The 19,390-nt window shown below is 38.0% G+C and overlaps 1 protein-coding gene across 6 annotated transcripts in view; it reads right to left on the reverse strand.

Annotated features, from left to right (window-relative positions):
• SLC16A12 (solute carrier family 16 member 12) overlaps positions 1 to 19,390 on the reverse strand; it is a 76,414-nt gene that overhangs the window by 31,143 nt on the left and 25,881 nt on the right. For 3 of the 6 annotated variants that reach the window (XR_005555873.1, XM_039335962.1, XM_039335964.1), the window contains 6 exons: positions 16,566 to 16,689; positions 15,154 to 15,379; positions 12,338 to 12,441; positions 5,269 to 5,412; positions 3,199 to 3,790; positions 808 to 1,067 (listed from right to left, as the gene is read on the reverse strand). Coding sequence is in view for 5 of the 6 variants with exons in the window: in XM_039335962.1 (XP_039191896.1) it covers positions 808 to 1,067; positions 3,199 to 3,790; positions 5,269 to 5,412; positions 12,338 to 12,441; positions 15,154 to 15,263 (1,210 nt within the window). In the remaining variant the exon portion in view is untranslated. The remainder of the gene's footprint in view (positions 1 to 807; positions 1,068 to 3,198; positions 3,791 to 5,268; positions 5,413 to 12,337; positions 12,442 to 15,153; positions 15,380 to 16,565; positions 16,690 to 19,390) is intronic. The other 3 variants (XM_039335966.1, XM_039335967.1, XM_039335965.1) reach the window with 2 other exon arrangements.

Here is a 19,390-nt window from a genome sequence, read left to right on the forward strand (position 1 = left end):
GTAGCTATCTATAATTAAACCCTTCTTATGGAGCAGGTCTTAAACCTTCTAATATGAGACCTAGAAAAACTAATAGACTGTTCATTTGAACAAGCAAATGAACAAGATAATAAAAGAGAGCATATTTCTATAACATTTTTTCACTTTTATTTTATACAGCAGGGGTACATTTGCTAAGGCTGCAGTCTGAGGTCTTTTTTTTTCTCTAATTTTTGTACAGACTCTGGATTCCTATGCCACATTCTTTTGTGCTATAGTCTTAAATTCTTCCAGTGACTGCATGCTTTCACTGCTCTAAACATAATTCTGCATAAGTTTATTTTCTGAGATAGTGTCTTTTGTACATAATTCTCCATTCTGAATCACATAACAATGGCTGCCTGAAATTTTACTACACTCCCGAGAAGAATACCATAGTGTTTTGCTGGTTCTTTATATATTCATGCATTTACAAACTCTTTGTGCTAACCTTTGATGAAAAGGATCAGGAAACAGGAGGTAGCTTATTTAGCAGGGTGTTCACATGAGATGGAGGAATAGGAGACATCGAGTTAGGAAAGAGGGAAGCCTTTAAAGACCTAGGAGTTTATTGGGAAGAGAAAGCTTGCATATGAAGGTGATGATTGGCAGATGAAATGACTAAAATGAATTTAGACAGCTCTAGTGATGATTGAAGATGTACTGATGGAGATAGACTGATGTTTTTAATCCAGGAAAGATACAATTGACAGAACTGAATAAAACCATCTTCAACAGTTGTATATAAACAGATCTGCATATTATTCTGATTCACTCCTCTATACTGACCTGCAATAGGTGGGCTGACCAGGTAAGGGACTGCATGAAGGAAGTAGATCATTCCAAGGGCGGAGGATAAGGAAACAGTCCCCACAACATCTGCTGTCATCACAGGAATTAGAGTAATGTAGGCTCCATCAAAATAGCCAAAGGTGAAAGAGAAAGGCAGCAGAAGTTGAAAGCTTTGGAGAGCTGGAAGGAAGAGGCAACAGAGACCATCCATTGCCACAGCAAAGAGGTAGCAAACATAACGGTACTTCTTCAAACACCTGAGAGGGAATAGTCAAAAAAAGTAAGGAGAGAGTTAGTTGTGATCCTCTTTTTCCAAGGGGGAGGAGGGTCCTTGGGGGTCTTGTTGTTCCACCTCTTATTCTTCTTTCCTATGTTTGGGCTTTGGGCCTAAACAGATTTTTTTTTTTCTCTTGCCAGGCTAGCTATCATTTCATCCAAATAAAAAGCAACAGCTCCTTTTCAGGTTATACACTAACACTAAATTGTAGTATCTTTTTTTTCCTTTTACAACCCTGTAATCCCTTTTATTGGGGTGGAGTGGGGGCAACTGAATGGAACTGAGCATTTACTGGCCAGATGCCCTTCCTGATACCTATGCGGAGTTCATAATAGATATTTTCTCTTTGAGCCCTGAGCCCTGTTGCTGCCTAGGATTGAACTCTCAACACCATGCCACTCACTAAATCAGGGGTCTTCAAACTTGGCCCTTTTATGACTTGTGGACTTCAACTCCCAGAATTCCTCAGCCAGTGGCTCTACTACCCAAAACTCTTCATACTGGCCTGTAGCCAGGAAATCCTGTCATAAAACATTGAAGTCCCTCCCAATGGCTAATTAAGACATAGAACTGACCAATTATAATATAGATATAACCATGCAACAACTAAACTACATTTCCCAGAAGCCATCTCTTAAGGAGACAGCATTTAACCCCTTAAATGCTACTTATATATGGTCTGGCCAGCTGCACTAAATTGTAGTGTCTATTTTTTAATTTTTAGAAATTAAACATTATCCATTTACTTTATTTCTTTCTGGGATAACTGATTTGGAAAACTTTTTTCAGACTGGTAGCTTGTGGAAATGCTGCCATTCTTCCAGAAAAACTCGTGGAAAAAACCCATCCCTTCCCAGTCCTGCCTACTTTCCTCCCTAACTGCTGCTTGATCTTGCATTTTCCTTTATAAATTTAATGGGTTTCATTGTAGTAGTTTAAGTATAGCATAAATATAGAATCTGCCCAATTAGTATTTTCTTTTCAGAATTCAGTGCTGACTAAGAATATTACATTTAATCTCATATCTTATCAGAAGGGCACCAGGCTAGGGAAGGCTAAAACACAATGTTTGATATGCTTTTTTTTCAGCTCCAAAAGGCTACAAGAGAGGCTCACAGAACGATTTAAAAGAACCAAAGTGTTCTAGTAAAAATAATTTGCAGGTTTGTAAAGGCTAGACTCATAAGAGTCCTAGTACTAACCAGACTCTTGTGATCATCCTTGGGAGGGAGTTCTGATATCCCACAACTACAAACAGAGAAGCCACCAGGCTTATCTCTAATGTCCTGTTCTAGACTTGGCTAATGAGGATAAAACCAATGAAGGAGAATGTAGCTCAAGATTGAAATGAGGGGTCCTTGGTGCTCCCTGGGCTTGGTTGTTCTCTTGCGCTTGTTTCATTACTCAAACTAGGTAACATCAATGATGGTCACTGCCTCCAGTTTGCCAACTAAATGAGGAAAAGTCGTTGCAAAGGGTTGGCTTCCTTCTTCCTACTGAACACATTCTGTTCCAACTGCTGATTGACTTATGGCTATTGTTTGGAAGGGAAACCAAGTGCGGAGGCCTTATGAGATTACTACTTCAGGTATGTGTGATTCCCTACTTTGACCAAGGAAACATTTGATTTGCAGAAAAACTGCAGGGAAGTAGCTTCTCTTGCTTCACATTGTAGCCTGGCTGTGGATTATATGAACACATAAAGCCCACACCCATCAAGAGTAAGGTTCAAACCTTCAAAGAAAAATAATAATATAGGAGCAAGGAAAAACAAAAAGGAATTAACTGCAACAGTTTGTGAGGGAGGCCATCACAAATCATGCTCCTTAAAGTGTGGATAAAGGTAACTGGGTGACTGGAATGAGGTGTTAATCAATTGTGACAGGTCACTGTGCAGAGATGCTTCATAGATCATTCAAACCCTTAGGAGACAGTGGGAAACGTCACATTAGAAGGAGAGCAGTTGAGGTTGACTATAGGTTGGGTCCCCAATGATCTGAAAATAATACAAAGGCTGATTCACAAAGAAATGTCTTCTGCAAACAGTTCCTGGCATGCAGGTATTTATTGTCATGCACCATCCTTCTCCCGAACAGCCCTCTGACATTTACCTTTGATCCATGAACCATCCAAAAGTAATATTGCCAATGATGTCAATGACTCCAAGGACAGACATGAGAAAAGCCGCCTGTTGGTGGCTGACTCCGACACTTAATGAGTAAGGCACTAGGTAAACAAAGAGTGGACTACAGCCATAAGCCATGAATAAGATGGACACTGCAAGCACCACAAAGTCTGGCATCAATACAAAGTTGTATTCCTGCTGTGAGCAATGGCACACACACTTGTGAGACCATAGTTTGATCATGGGAGAACAGAAAGACCACTGTTTGAAGCCTGACTTTTGCGCTTCCAACTCAAACTCTTGCTCAGAGAATTCCAGCATGTTCTTGTGGTCCTCTTTTCCTTCAATTGGCCTCATTAAGGCACCACAGACACAGAGGTTCAAAACAAAACCACCCAGGATGAGCAAGGCACCGCGCCAGGAAAAGTGCTCAATCAGAAGCTGGACCACAGGTGCGAGAATGAAGGTCCCAATGCCGCAGCCTGACATGGCGATTCCATATGCCAGGGCTTTTCTCTTGTGAAAATAGTTGCCCACCATTGCTACGGCTGGAGAATATGAAAGAGCAAACCCCAATCCTGGAAAGAGAAAAACACACACATACAAAACAAGCAGAAAATAAATTAACTGCAGTAATCAAGAGGGAATGAGTAGTGAAACACTGTATTAATCTGTTTGTTTTTTTCAAAAATTATTCTTCCTATTTCATATTAATCTGTCTTTTAAAATATCTGTATGACAACTGAATTGAAATAGAAGATTGAGCTAGTATTTTTGCCAACATTACCCTTAAGAACCAACATGGAGGTATGGTTTATTGCATCTAAGGCTAAAAGTACCATTTATATACCACAGTCAAAACTTACAATTCCACCTATCTTCTATTACTCTGTTTACCTAATATACCAATCATGAATATATCTAAAGCTCTGGGCTCCATAGATATTTCACTTCTCATAATAAATCCCATTAAGAAATCCTCTATGGATATTTTATAATGCCATCAATTAAAAGAACAGATACATTGACAGACAACGCTTCCAACAAAAGTTAATAGAAAAGTGCTGGCCCAACACATCAAACATCCATCAAAACACAGGATTTTTGTTCCTTGTATAAACAGGTTCTTGGCAGCATTTCAGTGCAATATTTCTGCAAAATTGTTATTAAATAGCAGGGGTCTAAGCAGTAAGCTCACATCATTAAGCTACAAGGCAGGCTTTAATAAGTCAGCAATTTTAGCATAAACATTTCTATGTCTCATTTTGAACTAGGAGAGAACAATGAGATGTTTTTATTTTGTTCTGTTTTTAAAAAGAATGACTCAATTCATTAGGAACAAGACTCTGGACAACACAGTCAGCAAAAGATGCTAATTAGACATGCGTATATAGTCAATTAACCATTAAATGTAAAGCCTTCACATATACTCAGATGAAAAACAGCAAATGTAAATTTTAAATTCCAAAATTAAGATTTCATCACTATTCAAATGTGAGTATTATTTTCCAGATCTAATTTTAGTTCTATTCCAATTTTCTTTATTTTCCCTTGCTGGTTTTGTTCAGAGTATCTATAGAATCTCTTCTCTCTCCTTTCTTTAAATTCTTTCTTGGATGTCAAGTCAAATATCTTTATTTTGGTAATCAAAATGCTTTCTTTGAAGAGTAAAATTACAACTATCCCATTATTTTTTGATCCCTAGGAAAAATGATAAAAACACAATAGGAATACAGCTAATTTTATAAGTTTAAGGTTTTAAATATGTAAGATAATTTTCTTGAAGGTAACTCCCATTGGATGGCTTTATATAAACATTCTTCTTATTCAGTTCCCAAACTATAACGGGGAAATTACAGTAGCCTAATTCAAATAATGTACTCAAGTTGTAATCCTAAATAAATAAATTCAAGTGTAAATTCCGCTGAATGCAGTGTGATTGTCTCCTAAATTAATGCAGAGGATTACACTCCCATGCATTGTATACTACAGAGAATAGAACAACAGCTTCCATTAATCTGTGTGCAAAAAAACCTATCAGTGCCAGTAATGATACCTGTAAGAATGCCCAAGGACAGGTAAAGATGCTCCAAAGTGGTGGCAAAGGAACTCAAGATAAATCCAGCAGATGCAAGAAGTCCTCCAAGCATGATTCCCACTTGGCTAGAGACATGATTGCTGACAAAACTCCCGAGAGGAGCTTGAAAGGAAAAGAACATACTTTCATACCAGAAAAAAAAATTCATTGAAAGCCGGGCCAAAGCTTCAATTACTTTCACTGTCCCCTTTACCCCTTTTATCTGGCTTCCCATTGACTTTGCCTGTCAGAAGGTCATAAAAGGAGATCACATGACTGTCCCCTTTATCTTCTGATGGAATTTTTAAACAAATTTTCTTTTTTCTTTTTGTTACTCCAAGGAAAAGGATCTCTTTTTTCATAAAATTATAATGGGCAGAGAAATATAATGCTTATGCTTAACATTAAATAGATATTTAAAAGAAGGAAAGTTTAATTTCCGGGATGCCTCCCTTCAGGCTCCCTCGGCCTCTCCTCCCCTCTAGGGGCTGATCAGATTCCCCCCGTGGGCACTGCTGTGCCTGTCCCCGGCCAGCCCTCCTCCTCCATCTGCGGGCAGACCACGGTTTACTGACCTGGGTGGCGCGTCTCCCCGCACATGTCCTCAGGTGGAGGAGCTGGTAGCTGCGGCTCTTGCTCCCCTTCGGCCTCCATCTCATGGCTTTCGCTCCCCTTCAGCCTCCATCTGTCTGAGGGTGGAGCTTGGTGCACGCGGCTCGCCAATGACAGGCTGGAGAGTGCAGGACGGTGGCAGCTGTCCCAGGACGAGGAGTAGGTGGGGTGGGTGTTCCCGATGTCCGCAGGGGAAGAAGGAGCATGGAGGCTCCATGCCCAGTCCAGCCCTGCCCAGGCACAGCACGGAAAGCGAGGCAGCAGCCCCATGTGTTTCGGACCCAACCCTCACAAAAGCGCCCTTCTCCGCCGCCCCAACCCAGTTTCTTACCTCTGCCTGGCTTGTTCAGCGGCCTCATGGTAGCGGCATTGGGCAGGAGGCAGCAAATGGGGCTTGCTGAGGATCGAGCCACATTTGCCGCTGCCACCCTTGGAGCTGGCAATTAGCAGGGCCCTATCACAGGAGGACTCGGGAGTGCCAGGGTCCAGCCCTAAGAAGCCTATCGTCTTCTCACCTGAGTTGCCTGGATACACGCCCCCATTGCATGACTTCTGCAGTGGCGGCGGCATGGAGGCTGATCACAGGCTCAGAGCAAGTGCAAGCGGAGCAGCTGCATGGGGCAGAGGCACTGCCCAAGGCCGGAACAGAGCTGGGCAGGACTGCAGGGTGCCGATAGTGGCGGCGGCACAGAGGCCAATCATAACTGCGAGTGGGACAGCTGTTCAGGGCAGAGGTGCTGCCCGGGGCCAGAGCGGGGCAGCAGCATGGCAGCAGCAGAGCTGGATGGGGTGGCGATGGTGATGGCAGCAGTGACGGCTAGGACGCTTTGGTCAAAGCAGCAGCAGCAGCAGCAGTGGTGGCAGCACTGAGGAGGCAAGGAGTGGTGCCCACAATCTGCCCGCCTCCCCTCTGCCTGCTTTGTGCAGCTCCTCCTGGGCCCTCTGCACCCGCCATTAACCCTCCCACCACCATGCAGGGTAAGGTTGCCACCCCCGCCCAGATGCCCTCACCTGCCCCAAGCATTTTTTTACTAACTTGCCTTTCAGCTGCATTCTGTTTCTCCGTTTGCTTCTTAGCCTTCGCCATGTATTTGTGGGACTATCGGTTAAAAAAAAAAGCTCTATCAGACTTTCTAACTTCTCGCGAGATCTTGCGAGAAGTTAGAAAGTCTCACGGAACTTTTTTTTTCTCCCATAAACACATGGCGAAGGCTGAGAAATGAATGGAGAAATGGAATGCAGCTGAAAGGCAGATTAGTAAAAAACCACTTGGGGGAGGCGAGGGCATCTGGGTGAGGGTGGCAGCCTTACCTGCGTGGCTTTGGCAGGTGTCTGGCAGGGGGAGGGAAGCAACAGGTCCCATCCCACCCCTCGTATGAAGTGCTCTGCTCCCACCACTCCCCCACCCACACAAGGCACCTTTTTTCTAGCTCTAACGCATCACTTCCTCCGCCACTGTGTGGTTCACCACCACGGACCTAGCCTAACAACTCAGGGATCTATTGAAACAATGCTGCAGCATGAGAAAATAAGCACTGCCCAAAATGAAATGCAGACTACACTAAAATTGATTCAAGAGTCAATGCAAAAAAATCATGAAGAAACAAAAAGCAATGTTGAGAAATTAAGTGAAGAAATTTTGGATATAAAGGCACAATTTGAAGTTCACCATCAAATGATTGCCAAAAATGAACAAAGAATTCAGAAAATGGAAAATAAATCAGATGATATTGATAAAAAATTGAAATACTATTACAAGAAAATGAAAAATTAGAACAAGCAAATCAAATTCTAGAAGGAGCGGTGGCAATTCTAGAAATGGAGAAGACAGAACACTATCTGAGATTTCAAAATATCCCTGAAGACAGAGAAGAAAATATAGCATTTGTGATCATTAAGCTTCTGGCAGGGGCCCTGAAAGCAGATAGAGCAGAGATGCAAATGGAGCAGTGGTTCTCAACCTTTTTAATGCCGCGACCCCCAACTGGTCGTAAGTCAAGGACTACTCAACCGGTCGTAAGTCGAGGACTACTCAACTGGTGCAGCACTGTTTGCAGAATGGGACTTTTGGCGGGCTCAGCAGGGCAGAGACAGCCTGGACAATTCCTATTGGCTTTTGAAAGCCAATAGAATTAGACTCTATTCAAGAGAGTCTATTATATTGGCTTTCAAAAGCCAATAGAATAAAAGGGAGTAGCACAGCTAAGGAAAAGGGGGAAAAATGGTGGACTGCGTTGTTTGGCGACCCCTGTGAAATGGTTGTTCGACCCCAAATGGGGTCCCGACCCACAGGTTGAGAACCACTGAAATGGAGATAGATGAAATATTTTGAATTAATTCAATCTACGCAAGGAAATATAAACTACCTAGAGAAGTACATGTGAGATTCATAAAGAAAACAACAAGAGATGAACTACTGAGAAAATAATAGAAATGGAGTACTAAAATATTTGTTTATTATTAATATTAATATTAATGTGATAGTATATGGGATAATTGATTATAAAAGCAGTAAAATAGAAAAAACTGGAAGAAGAAGATTACCTAAATCATTTTTTAATGTGATAGAAGAAATTGGAATACAAGATGTTTGGAGGGAAATTAATCCAGAAAAACTTCAATATACTATTTATTCAAATAGTCAAAAATCCTGGTCAAGAATTGACATGATTTGGATGATGTCTGAATTGAGAATGAATATACAAGAAATTGAGATAGAACTGGGTACATGGGCAGACCATGTGACATAAAAGTGACATGGAGAGGAATACAAAAAAGACCAAGATGGACTTTAAATCAATCTATACTAAAAGAAAGAGAATTTATAGAATTAGCAAAAAAAGAAATGGAGTTTTTCTTTAGAGAAAACAAAAAAGAAGATACATTACAAAATGTATGGGACACAGCCAGAGCATATTTCAGGGGTATAGCCATAACATACACAGAAAAGAAAAACAAACAGAGAAGACAGCAATATGTACTACTAAAAGAAAAATTTGGAAAGTTAGAATCAGAACTACAAAAAAAAACCCGCAGAAAAAAACTTTGAAAAGAGAAATATAAACAATAAAACAAACTAAATCTGTTAGATTCAGAAAAATTGGCACAGCACATAAAAAGAGCAAAACAATTTTTTTGGAAAATGCAAATGTAAATGCAGAAAGATGGTTAGCTTAATAACTGAAAAAACAGAAGAAGAAGAAAATGATACACAACTTAGTAGATGAAAAAGGCTATCTAAAATTTAAAAATGAAGAAATAAAAAAGATAATTAAGGAATATTACAAGAAACTGTATGACATAGAAGAAGTTCCAAGACAGAGAACAATCCAATATCTATAACAAAATAATCTTCCAAAAATTCCAGAAACATTTAAGACTATGTTAGAGGAAAAAATCACAATGATGGAAATAACAGAGGTCATAAGAAGGCAAAAAAATGAAAAAAACACCGGGTCTAGATGGATTACTGGTGGAGTTATATAAAACCCTACAAGATACATTAAATGAAGCGTTAAAAGATGTTTGTAATGGACTTTTGTTGGAGACTAAACTCCCAGCCACATGGATGGAAGAAAATATTACTTTAATACCAAAAGAAGAGTCAGATTTGACAGATTAAAAACTACAGACTGATATCGCTACTGAATGTGAATTATAAAATTTTTACTTCAATAATGGCAGACTGAAAAAATACCTAACTTGAATTTATACATCCAGACCAAAATGGTTTTCTACCAAACAGGCAAATTAAAAACAATTTGAGAGTGATAATGGACGTTTTAAAATACTATGAACTACATCCAGGAAAACAACTGGCACTAATATTCCTAGATGCTCAAAAGGCATTTGATAATGTTTCCTGGCAATTTATGACTCAGCAATTACAAATAATGGACTTTATAAATATGACAAAAACAATATACAACAAACAAACAGCGAAAGTGATCGTGAATGGAGATTATATTGAGAACTTTGAGATAAGAAAAGGTACAAGGCAAGGATGTCCATTATCTCCATTGTTATTCATTTTCACTCTGGAAGTCTTAAATAGAAATATCAGACAAGATATAGGAATTAAAGGACTGGAAATAAAAGGCGAAACATATAAATTACAAGTATTTGCAGATGATTTGGTATTTATCTTAGAAGAACCTTTGGAGATGATTCCTAAATTACTGGGAAAGGTAGAACAGTACGGAGAAAAGGCAGGACTGAAAATAAACAGAGAAAAAACTAAAGTAATAATTAAAAATCTTACAGATAAACAACAAAAAAATGTCAGAAAAAACAGTTACAGATATTAAAAAGGTTAAATATTTGGGTATACATTTAACAGCAAGATGTTCAACAATAAAAGAAGATAATTACACAAAATTATTGAATCAAATAAAACTGGATTTGGAAAAATGGAAAAATTTGCAATTGTCAATACTAGGAAGAATTGCTACAGTGAAAATGAATGTATTGCCGAAAATCTTGTTTTTATTTCAACCAATACCCATAATACTGAGAAATTTTTTTTCAAGATTTTAATTTATTAATTTTGAAATTTGTTTGGCAGGGAAAGAAAGCTAGAATTAAGATGACAACGTTACAAGATGCTAAGGAAAATGGAGGATTTGGTTTACCGGACTGGGTTTTGTACTATCACGCATCTGTATTAACAAGGATAAAAGAATAGATAACTCTTAGAAATAAAAGATTATTATATCTGGAGGGGCATGATTTACAATTGGGGTGGCACACTTTTTATGGTATGGGAAAAATAAAATTCATAAATATTTCCAAAACCATTATATCAGAAATGCGTTGTTAACAGTATGGGAAAAAATAAAAAGTAAGATATATTTGAAAATTCCAGAGTGGTTGTCAACTATGGAAGCATTTGTACACCCAAATTTGGTGGAATTTGAAAAAATCTGGACATATAATGATATTCTAAATTCTGAAGGGAATTTAAAATCTAAACAAGAAATGGAAAATCAGGGTATAAACTTGTCGTGGTGGGCATATTTACAAATGCAAATTACATATGAAAAAGATGTTAAACTCTATGGATTTTATAAAGAACAAATGGCATTTGATAAGACTTTGTTAACTTCAGATGAGAAATTAATTAAGAAAATGTATATTTTTTATTAACCTTGGAAATGGAAAATGAACAAGTTAAAGAAACAATGATAAGATGGGTGATGGATATAATATAGAATTAGAAAAATGGCAAAACTTATGGGAAAGAAATTATAAACTAACAATGTCAACTTCTTATATAGAAAATGTATATAAAATGTTTTATCGATGGCACACTGTCACCAGCAAGATTAGCAAAAATGTTTAAAAATATGTCAGATAGATGTTGGAAATGTAAACACAAGTCAGGCACGTATTATCATGTTTAGTGGGCATATGATAAAGTAAAGAATTATTGGAAAAAGATACATACTTGGTTAGAAAAGATGTTGGGAGAACATGTAGATTTTAAACCTGAACTTTTTTTATTAGTTATAATGCCAGAAAAGACTAATAAACAAAGCTTATATTTGAGTTTGCATGTCACAACAGCAGCAAGAATAATATTTGCGCAACATTGGAAAAATGAAGGAATACCATCAGATGAAGAAATAATTAAAAAAATACCGGTACTAGAATGCACAGAGATGGACAGATTGACTATGAGACTGAAAGAAAAAGAAGAAACACATTATTATCAAACTTGGGACTTATTTTACCGATGGTTAGAGGAAAGAATAAAGGATTAGGAATTAAATGTGTATTGGCGTATTTAAACCCAGACAGCACATTGGTTGAAAAATTATTATTGTATGTATGGAAAAAATCAATAAAATCTTTTTAAAAACATCTGGAAGGCATTGAGTTAAGAAAGTTGAATTGGATAAAATCAAGAACTGTGTCCATTTGGTTCTAGTTATTTGGGACTAAGCGAAGGAGTTTATACTTAATACAAAACACAGCAGAAACATGCATTGCTGGATGGAGAATTGCATCATCTGCCATTGTAATACCGTAAGTCCTTAACTTACAACTGTTCATTTATTAACTGTTCAAAGTTACAACGGCATTGAAAAAAGTGAGTTAAGATCATTTTTCGCACTTATGACCGTTGCTGCATCTCCATGGTCATGTGATTTACATTCAGATGCTTGACAACTGGTTCACATTTATGATAGTTGCAGTGTCCAGGGGTTATGCGATCGCCTTTTGTGACCTTCTGACAAGCAAAGTCAATGGGGAAGCCAGATTCACTTAGCAACTGTGTTACTAACTTAACAACTGCAATGGTTCACTTAACAAATGTGGCAAGAAAAGTCGTAAAATGGGGCAAAACTCATTTAACAAATTTCTCACTTAGCAACATAAATTTTGGACTCAGTTGTAGTCTTGAGTCAAGGACTACCTGTATATAAATACTTACCACACAACATAGTAGCACAATCTACAATGGAATGGATCCAAGCTGTCCGGGCATAATCTTGTGCAAAGTAAGTCTGGAACTCCACAAAAAATATTGAGATACATCTGAGGAAAGAAAAAATAGAAAACCTAACTTTGGATGCGATACCATCACAGTGAAAAATTAGATAGAAATTGACTGAAGATGTACTCATTCCAGAACTAAGCCAAAATCTCTAAAAAAGATATCCACTTTTAAAGATGTGGAGATGCTCTCTTCAGCATACAAATGTGCAGTCTACAATATCTGCAAATCCAACTTCCATATCAACCATCATACCAAGACAATAATAGCCACAAATGTCTCCCTAAATGCAGTTATTTTCAGAGACTGAACAAGCCACATGTAAATGTAAGAACAGTGTTTACTTCTTGTTTTCGGCAAAAAATGGCCTATCATAGTTGAACAATGGGTTCACTTTACGACTGCCATGTTTGTTTAGAACCATATTTGCTTAATGACCACCACAAAAAAGGGTGTAAAATCAGATTGGTCAAATGAGGAGCCACTTTATGACCGTCAGGACTTACAATTGAAATTGCCAGACTTAATTATGGTTGTAAATCAAGGACTGGCTATAATGATGAAACTGTGCAGTGCTAGGAGATTTCTGTCATTAGCAGGGAAGGCAGAGGTTGAGGCTTCGTGTTCAATGTTATAATTATACAAAATAAATAAACGTAGTCAACTGGTATGACTGGAGAGCCATGATCAGAACAGGCCAGATAAACTCAAAAGTTGACTGGGGCAACATGAGGAATACTAATGGCAAGAAATTCATCTTCTATATTCCAGTCCTGCCATTTGACAAATTAAAGTTACGCATGTTATGGATATATATTATGGGAATGTTTTTTTTTTAAAAAAAACAATCATTGTGTTTCCAATATGGGGAGACTCTACACTGGAGTGGTAAGCTCTATAATGATAACTTTTAGCCTCACAAGATTATCCAGTAGTCATGTGAAAATAATTATGTCACAGTAGTGATTGTGTTCAAGTGGAACACTGACCAGACACTAAAAATATTGTTACCTGTACAGGAAAAATACTTGGTAATTGAATGGCAAATGCATCAGTCATAGTAATAACTGCTTGATTCTGAGCACTGTGTAGTGTTTCAGCTACAGGTATTTTTGCATTTGGAAGCAATAAGTACAATAGTATGGGTAATTAAACTTTATTCCAAGGCAGTATGAGAAACAAGGAAAAATAATAGAATACAGCTCACAAAATATATTTAAGAAACAATAAAATACAGCTTGTACAAAAAGTCTAGTGTAAAGGAGACAAAGAGCTCCCTGCTAGTCAGAAAACCCTGAGAGTAATTGCAGATGGATCCCCATCTTCAAGCTAGCAAGTGTATTCCCCCACCCAGGTTAGATTTGCAGATAGGTTCTCCTCTTTAGGCATTTCTGGTTTATATACATCATTGACAATAGTCAATTACACTGGCCATATCGTAGAAGGAAAGACAGGATGGCTTAGAAGAACAGGAGGAAGAGCCACTATCAAGGCAATGATCAAATAAAAAGATCTGAGGCAGGGACAAGTAATGAGAGCAAACACCATAGGACTATCTTCCCTAGTTCACACAAAAATAAAGGGAAATATGGAGGAAGCCCATTCAGACTTATTAAGATTCCATCATTGTAATTTACAACAAAAATCTAATTGGCATTGGACTCCTACTCTGGTCTACTTGGAAGGGCTGATAATGTTTGCTCATCTGGCCAAGGACAGAGGGAACAGGTATCTTATCAACATGTCCACCTGTCCTTGTGAAGGAACAAGGAAGAGAAACATATCTAACTTATTGTTGTCAGGCTTCACTTACCTATGTAAAAATCATTGCCATGGCAAAGCAAGGAGTATCTAATTAATAGCCAAGGACAGAGAATATCCAGATTTTTCATGCCAAGGACAAGATAAGAGAGAATGAATGTTCAAAGCTGATTTTTGTTCAATCCTTGCCTCTTTCTCTCTCTTTAAAGTACTTTGGTTGGAGTGAATTTAGTTGGAGTAAAAGTGAGCCTCTTTTACTGTTGTTTTTGCTTGGATAAGTGCCTTGTATACTTTTTGAGACAAATGTTAATTATGCTTCATAAAATGAGGGCTAAAAAAGCTGAGGAGGGAGTAGCCAGACCTTTCACCATAGAAGAATTATTCTTGATAATCAGACCTCAAGATGAAATTGTTCCTGTTGCTGAGATTCTTGGAATTCAAGGTGAAATACCTCCAGTAAAGTCAGGCTTAATCCAATCTGTGGCTAAGAATCCTTTTCAAGATTAATCGATTCCCCAGAAATGATAAATTGCAATCAATGTGTGAACCTTTTTTTTTATTTCATTGATTGATTGATTCATTCATTCATTCATTTTTATTATTTTTGTAAATAACTCAAGGCAGCAAACCCACATAATACTCTTTCCTCCTCCTATTTTCCCCATAACAACAACACTGGGACGTGAATTGGGCTGAGAGAGAGTAATTGGCCCAAAGTCATTGAGATGGCCTTCATGTCTAAGGTAGGACTAGAACTCACTGGCTCTTGGTTTTTAGCCTGGGGCCTTCTTCCCTCTCCAACTGCAGGCTGTAAGAGAGGGCAAAAATCTCCGTGAATAGTTTGCAAAGGGGTTTGTCCAAGTGAACGCAAGAACCACAAGCTGTCCACTTCTACTTGTTTCCATCCTGTTCATTAGAAATCATTGTTTGCTACTTTGAGCAAAGGACAAAATTATTAAAATATAGCAAAGTTTCATGGCCAGAAAGGTTACCTGGTCACAGCTCGAGTGCAGATCGTAACAAGGAAGCAGCCAATCACAATCATCCATCCCCATCCGCCATCAGGAGGGGAGGTACTTGAATGTTTCTTTGCCACAGCCATAATTTGTTGAGGAATTACCACCACTTTTTAAACTGAAGTAATTAGTTTAAAAAGATGACTGCCAGTGAAGGCAGAATATACAGGGAATACTACCTGTTACAAGGATTATTCAACATCTGAAACAAGGAGAACAAAAGAAAAAAATATATTACAGCCAGCCGTTTTTTGTTCTCTGAAAAAGCATTTATCAAATGTTAAGGTGTATTTCTAGCTCTGAGGATTGCAAGATACAAATTCTACACATTATTGGCAGCTAAATAAATCAAGAGTCCTTCCAGTCTAGAATGTCTGATTTGATTTTACTGACTGATCTGAATTGACATAATACCAACTATTGAAGCACCTCAGTGTTTCCAAAAACCAAATTTAAAGCCACAATTTTAAAGACAGTAAAAAATGCAAAAAAAAAAAATAATAATTAAATTCAAGAGTTAAAACAATTTAAAAGCCTGTATGAAACATGTGTTCTAATTGCCTTTTTAAAAGCTAATGAAAATATTATGCTTCTCAGCTTTTCAGATGAGCTTGGATGGCAACAGGGAAAGGTGATTTCTAGTCATTGTCAGTTGAGCTTCAGGAAATCATAACTGTAGGTCCACAAATACTCTCAGGAAACATGGAAGTTCATATCTTTTCATAAAACAGTTGTGGTGGTGTAGTGGTTAGAATACAATATTGCAAGCTAACTCTGCTCACTGCCTGGAGTTTGATCCTGACCGGCTCAAGATTGACTCTGCCTTCCATCCTTCTGGTTTGATAAAATGAGAACTCAGAATGTTGGAGGCAATATGCTTACTAAGTAAACCACTTAGAGAAGGCTGAAAAGCATTATGAAGTGGTATACTGTACAAGTCTAAGTGCTATTGCTATTGCTAAATAACCCGAACCTAAGCAGTAGAGGGCTTTAAGATAATGATCAATATATTGTACTTGCCAGTTGGCAAGCAATGGAGGGCTTTGAGGATAGGGATCATATGCATCCTTCCTGAAACCAACCTTTTGTTATCAGTTGAAGTTTCCAGATAAGAGACAAATGTTTGAGTGGGGGGGGAGGGGATTTCAGATTAGAAGAACTCCAAGGTCTCTTCCAATTCTGTTATTCTGTTGCCCCACGTAAATCTCATTACTATAGTCTATCCTGGAAGTTGTCAGCACATGCATCATAGATTTATGCTTATTATCTTCCAGAAAGGAATGTTGTTGAGATATCAGAAAAGCTGATCAAAGCAGGTATTCCTGTCCATTGCTTTAATCTAGAAAATCAGAGAGTTCTGCATCCACAAATACTTAAAAAATGCATACCTCCTCCTTCAAGTCCATTCAGTACAGACAGATCTACCACATCTTTGAGGTTGTTCACAAGAGACACCTCTGTCTTGGTTGGATCTGATGTCCATTTATTATCGCTCATCTAGTCCATTCCTGCCTGCAGAAAGGCATTGGGGGAACATGACCATTTTCTGAAGAAAATCTGGGGATCATCAGCCTCTAATATCCAGATCATCCCCCACCCCAGTAATTCCATGCAGATATTGACCTACACTGGAAACAAAATGATCTTTTCCAGTTTAGCATATTGTATAGATGTAATCTGCCTGATGTCATGATTTCTTACCTCTAGAGAAAGGAGATTAGGTTAGAATATATTCTCACACAGTAACAAAATTGCAATCCCCAGAATTTTCCAGCAAAAGGTATGATAAACTGATTAAAAATCTCCTCAACTGATCTGCTAACAAGTAACTAAAATATATCTCAGAAGAAGAGAAACAATGTCTGAAGCAGACAATACCATCCTTGGCAGACTTGAAGCCTGGTATCAATTCTTTCAGAATTTTCCTTTGGAAACTCAGGAGTTTCCATAATGGGGGGAGGGGAATCTGCAAAAGTCAAGATGGCAGCCAAGCCAGACAATGCATGTAAAAAAGGGATGGGGCTTTGAGTGCATGCTTTTTTAATCACCCCATGGAACCAGCAAACGCAGAAAGTCCTTCAGATCACCTATCTTAATAGCTCACAATGCTGTTGAAAGCTATATGGCTTCCGCCCTTTCCCCACAGCCTTCTCAATTAAATTAAGTTTTCAAACTAAATTTATCCATCCACGTTGACAAGAATCACAGACTGACCCATCAAATATCATCTGATGCCATCTAGGCTGAGACTGGTTTCTCTGTAAATAATCAAAAGTAGGTAACTTAAGAGAAATCTGCAGATCACCATCTCTAATTAGCACTGATCTAAGAAGATCTTTCAACATAACTACCAAGTACAAACCAGAATTGTCCAACACGCTATAAGAGCTTCCTGTGGAACCAGGCTATATGTTAGTAACTAGTTTGCATTATGGCCTTTGCACATTTGAGCTACCCATTAAAAAAAAAAATCAGCTGTAAATATTTGACTGGATCCTTGGATTCTACACAGAAGATTCCTTAGTGCTAATGTTTTGAAATATGCTTGATATTTGCTGGACAACATGGATCTACTCTGATGTTTCCTAGCCCCTCACCCATCACCATTTGTGATCCTCAAAGCTCTCCATGAACATAAGGTGGCATAAGGTGGCAAAATGGTCACATTTCTGTAGTACAATTTTCTGTCAAAATTGAAATGACTCCATACTATTGGGTTTGGGCCATTTCTAGGTAAAGTCAGTCTCAAATAGAGAAAATATTTATTAATTTAATTAATTAATATCATTCCTTTATTATTATTATTATTTTAAAAAACTCAAGGTAGTGAACATATCCAACACACCTTCCTTATCCTATTTTCCTACCAAGAATCCTGTGAGATGAGTTGGGCTGAGAGAGTGTGTAACTGGCCCAAAATCACCCAACCAGGATTCATGGCTAAGGTGGGACTTGACCTCATGATCTCCTGCTCTCTAGCCTGGTGCCTTAACCACTGGCTGAAATAATGAGATATTATAGTACTGAACAGAGTTCTTGGGGAATTTTGCTAGAGACAGTTTCTACATTCCTTTTTAGCCAGAAATGCACCGAATCGTGCCTATTTACTGTCAATATGTGCACAACATACATTTTGTTCTCCCTGGAAAGAAAGCAAACAAACCAATTTAATTTAGCCTTAGGTACCGAGATTTTTTTTTTAATAGTAGCAGGTGGTTATCAATAGAAGGCCCATATATTTTACCTTTCTACAACATCGTCTTGTCTTGAGGGAGAAGACAAGTCTTGGAGGACAGCCTGTTTTCCAGCTTATATAATTTGTTTTTTTCAAGTTACGGTGAATCATGTTTCATTCAAAGTACAACAGATTAACCAGATCCATGGTATTTTTACATGAATTGTGCGAAACGTTTGCAACTTGGTGGTATTGGAAACTGTGGACTACAACTTCCAGAATTCCTAGCTGGTATTTGAGAGCTATGGTTCCAAGAAATTTGAAGGACAATCAGGAAGGAGGTAGGGTGTGCCATATCCAAGCTTTCTCAGCCCTAATATGAAAAAGTTGCCCCAAACAAATATTTTCTTATAAAAATATAGACCTGTGGCCCTAAACTTCTTTAGCTTGCTATTAATATAGCTTTGCTATGAATACATTTGCCATCCATTTGACACCATATATGTCATACACATTTGCATAATGAAATTCCTCACTAAGATGCTTGAGTAGCATCTAAGAATGTCTGCAAAGATCAAACAGCCACTTTTTTTGGCAATACTGATACTGGGATCCCTGAAAATATGTCAGAATGAAAATGACATTTCAAATTGCTGACAAAAAATACTTCCAATCAACTTTTTATCAGGAAATCACCTTTATTAATTTCTGGGATTATAGGACTGCAGAATACAGGTAGTTCTCAATTTACAACAGTTCATTTAGTGACTTTTTGAAATTACAATGGCACAGAAAAGGTGACTTATGACCTTTTTTCACACTTATGACCGTCATGTTTGATGTTCAATTGTGGTCATAAGTTGAGAACTACCCGCATATTTCCATTTGTAAATTCTTTCTGTACTGCTTCCTGCATATATTTTTTTATCCAGAAAATCCACTGAACAAGAAAACAGGTTCAATTCCTAAAAAGTTGTCTTGTATGTATCCTAATTTACAGCCCACATGTTGGAGATGTGGTAATTTGGAAGCCACTTA

The sequence above is a fragment of the Crotalus tigris genome, unplaced genomic scaffold, assembly GCF_016545835.1.
Source record: "Crotalus tigris isolate CLP2741 ecotype Arizona unplaced genomic scaffold, ASM1654583v1 scf7180000017663.5292952, whole genome shotgun sequence".
Lineage (NCBI taxonomy): Eukaryota > Metazoa > Chordata > Lepidosauria > Squamata > Viperidae > Crotalus > Crotalus tigris.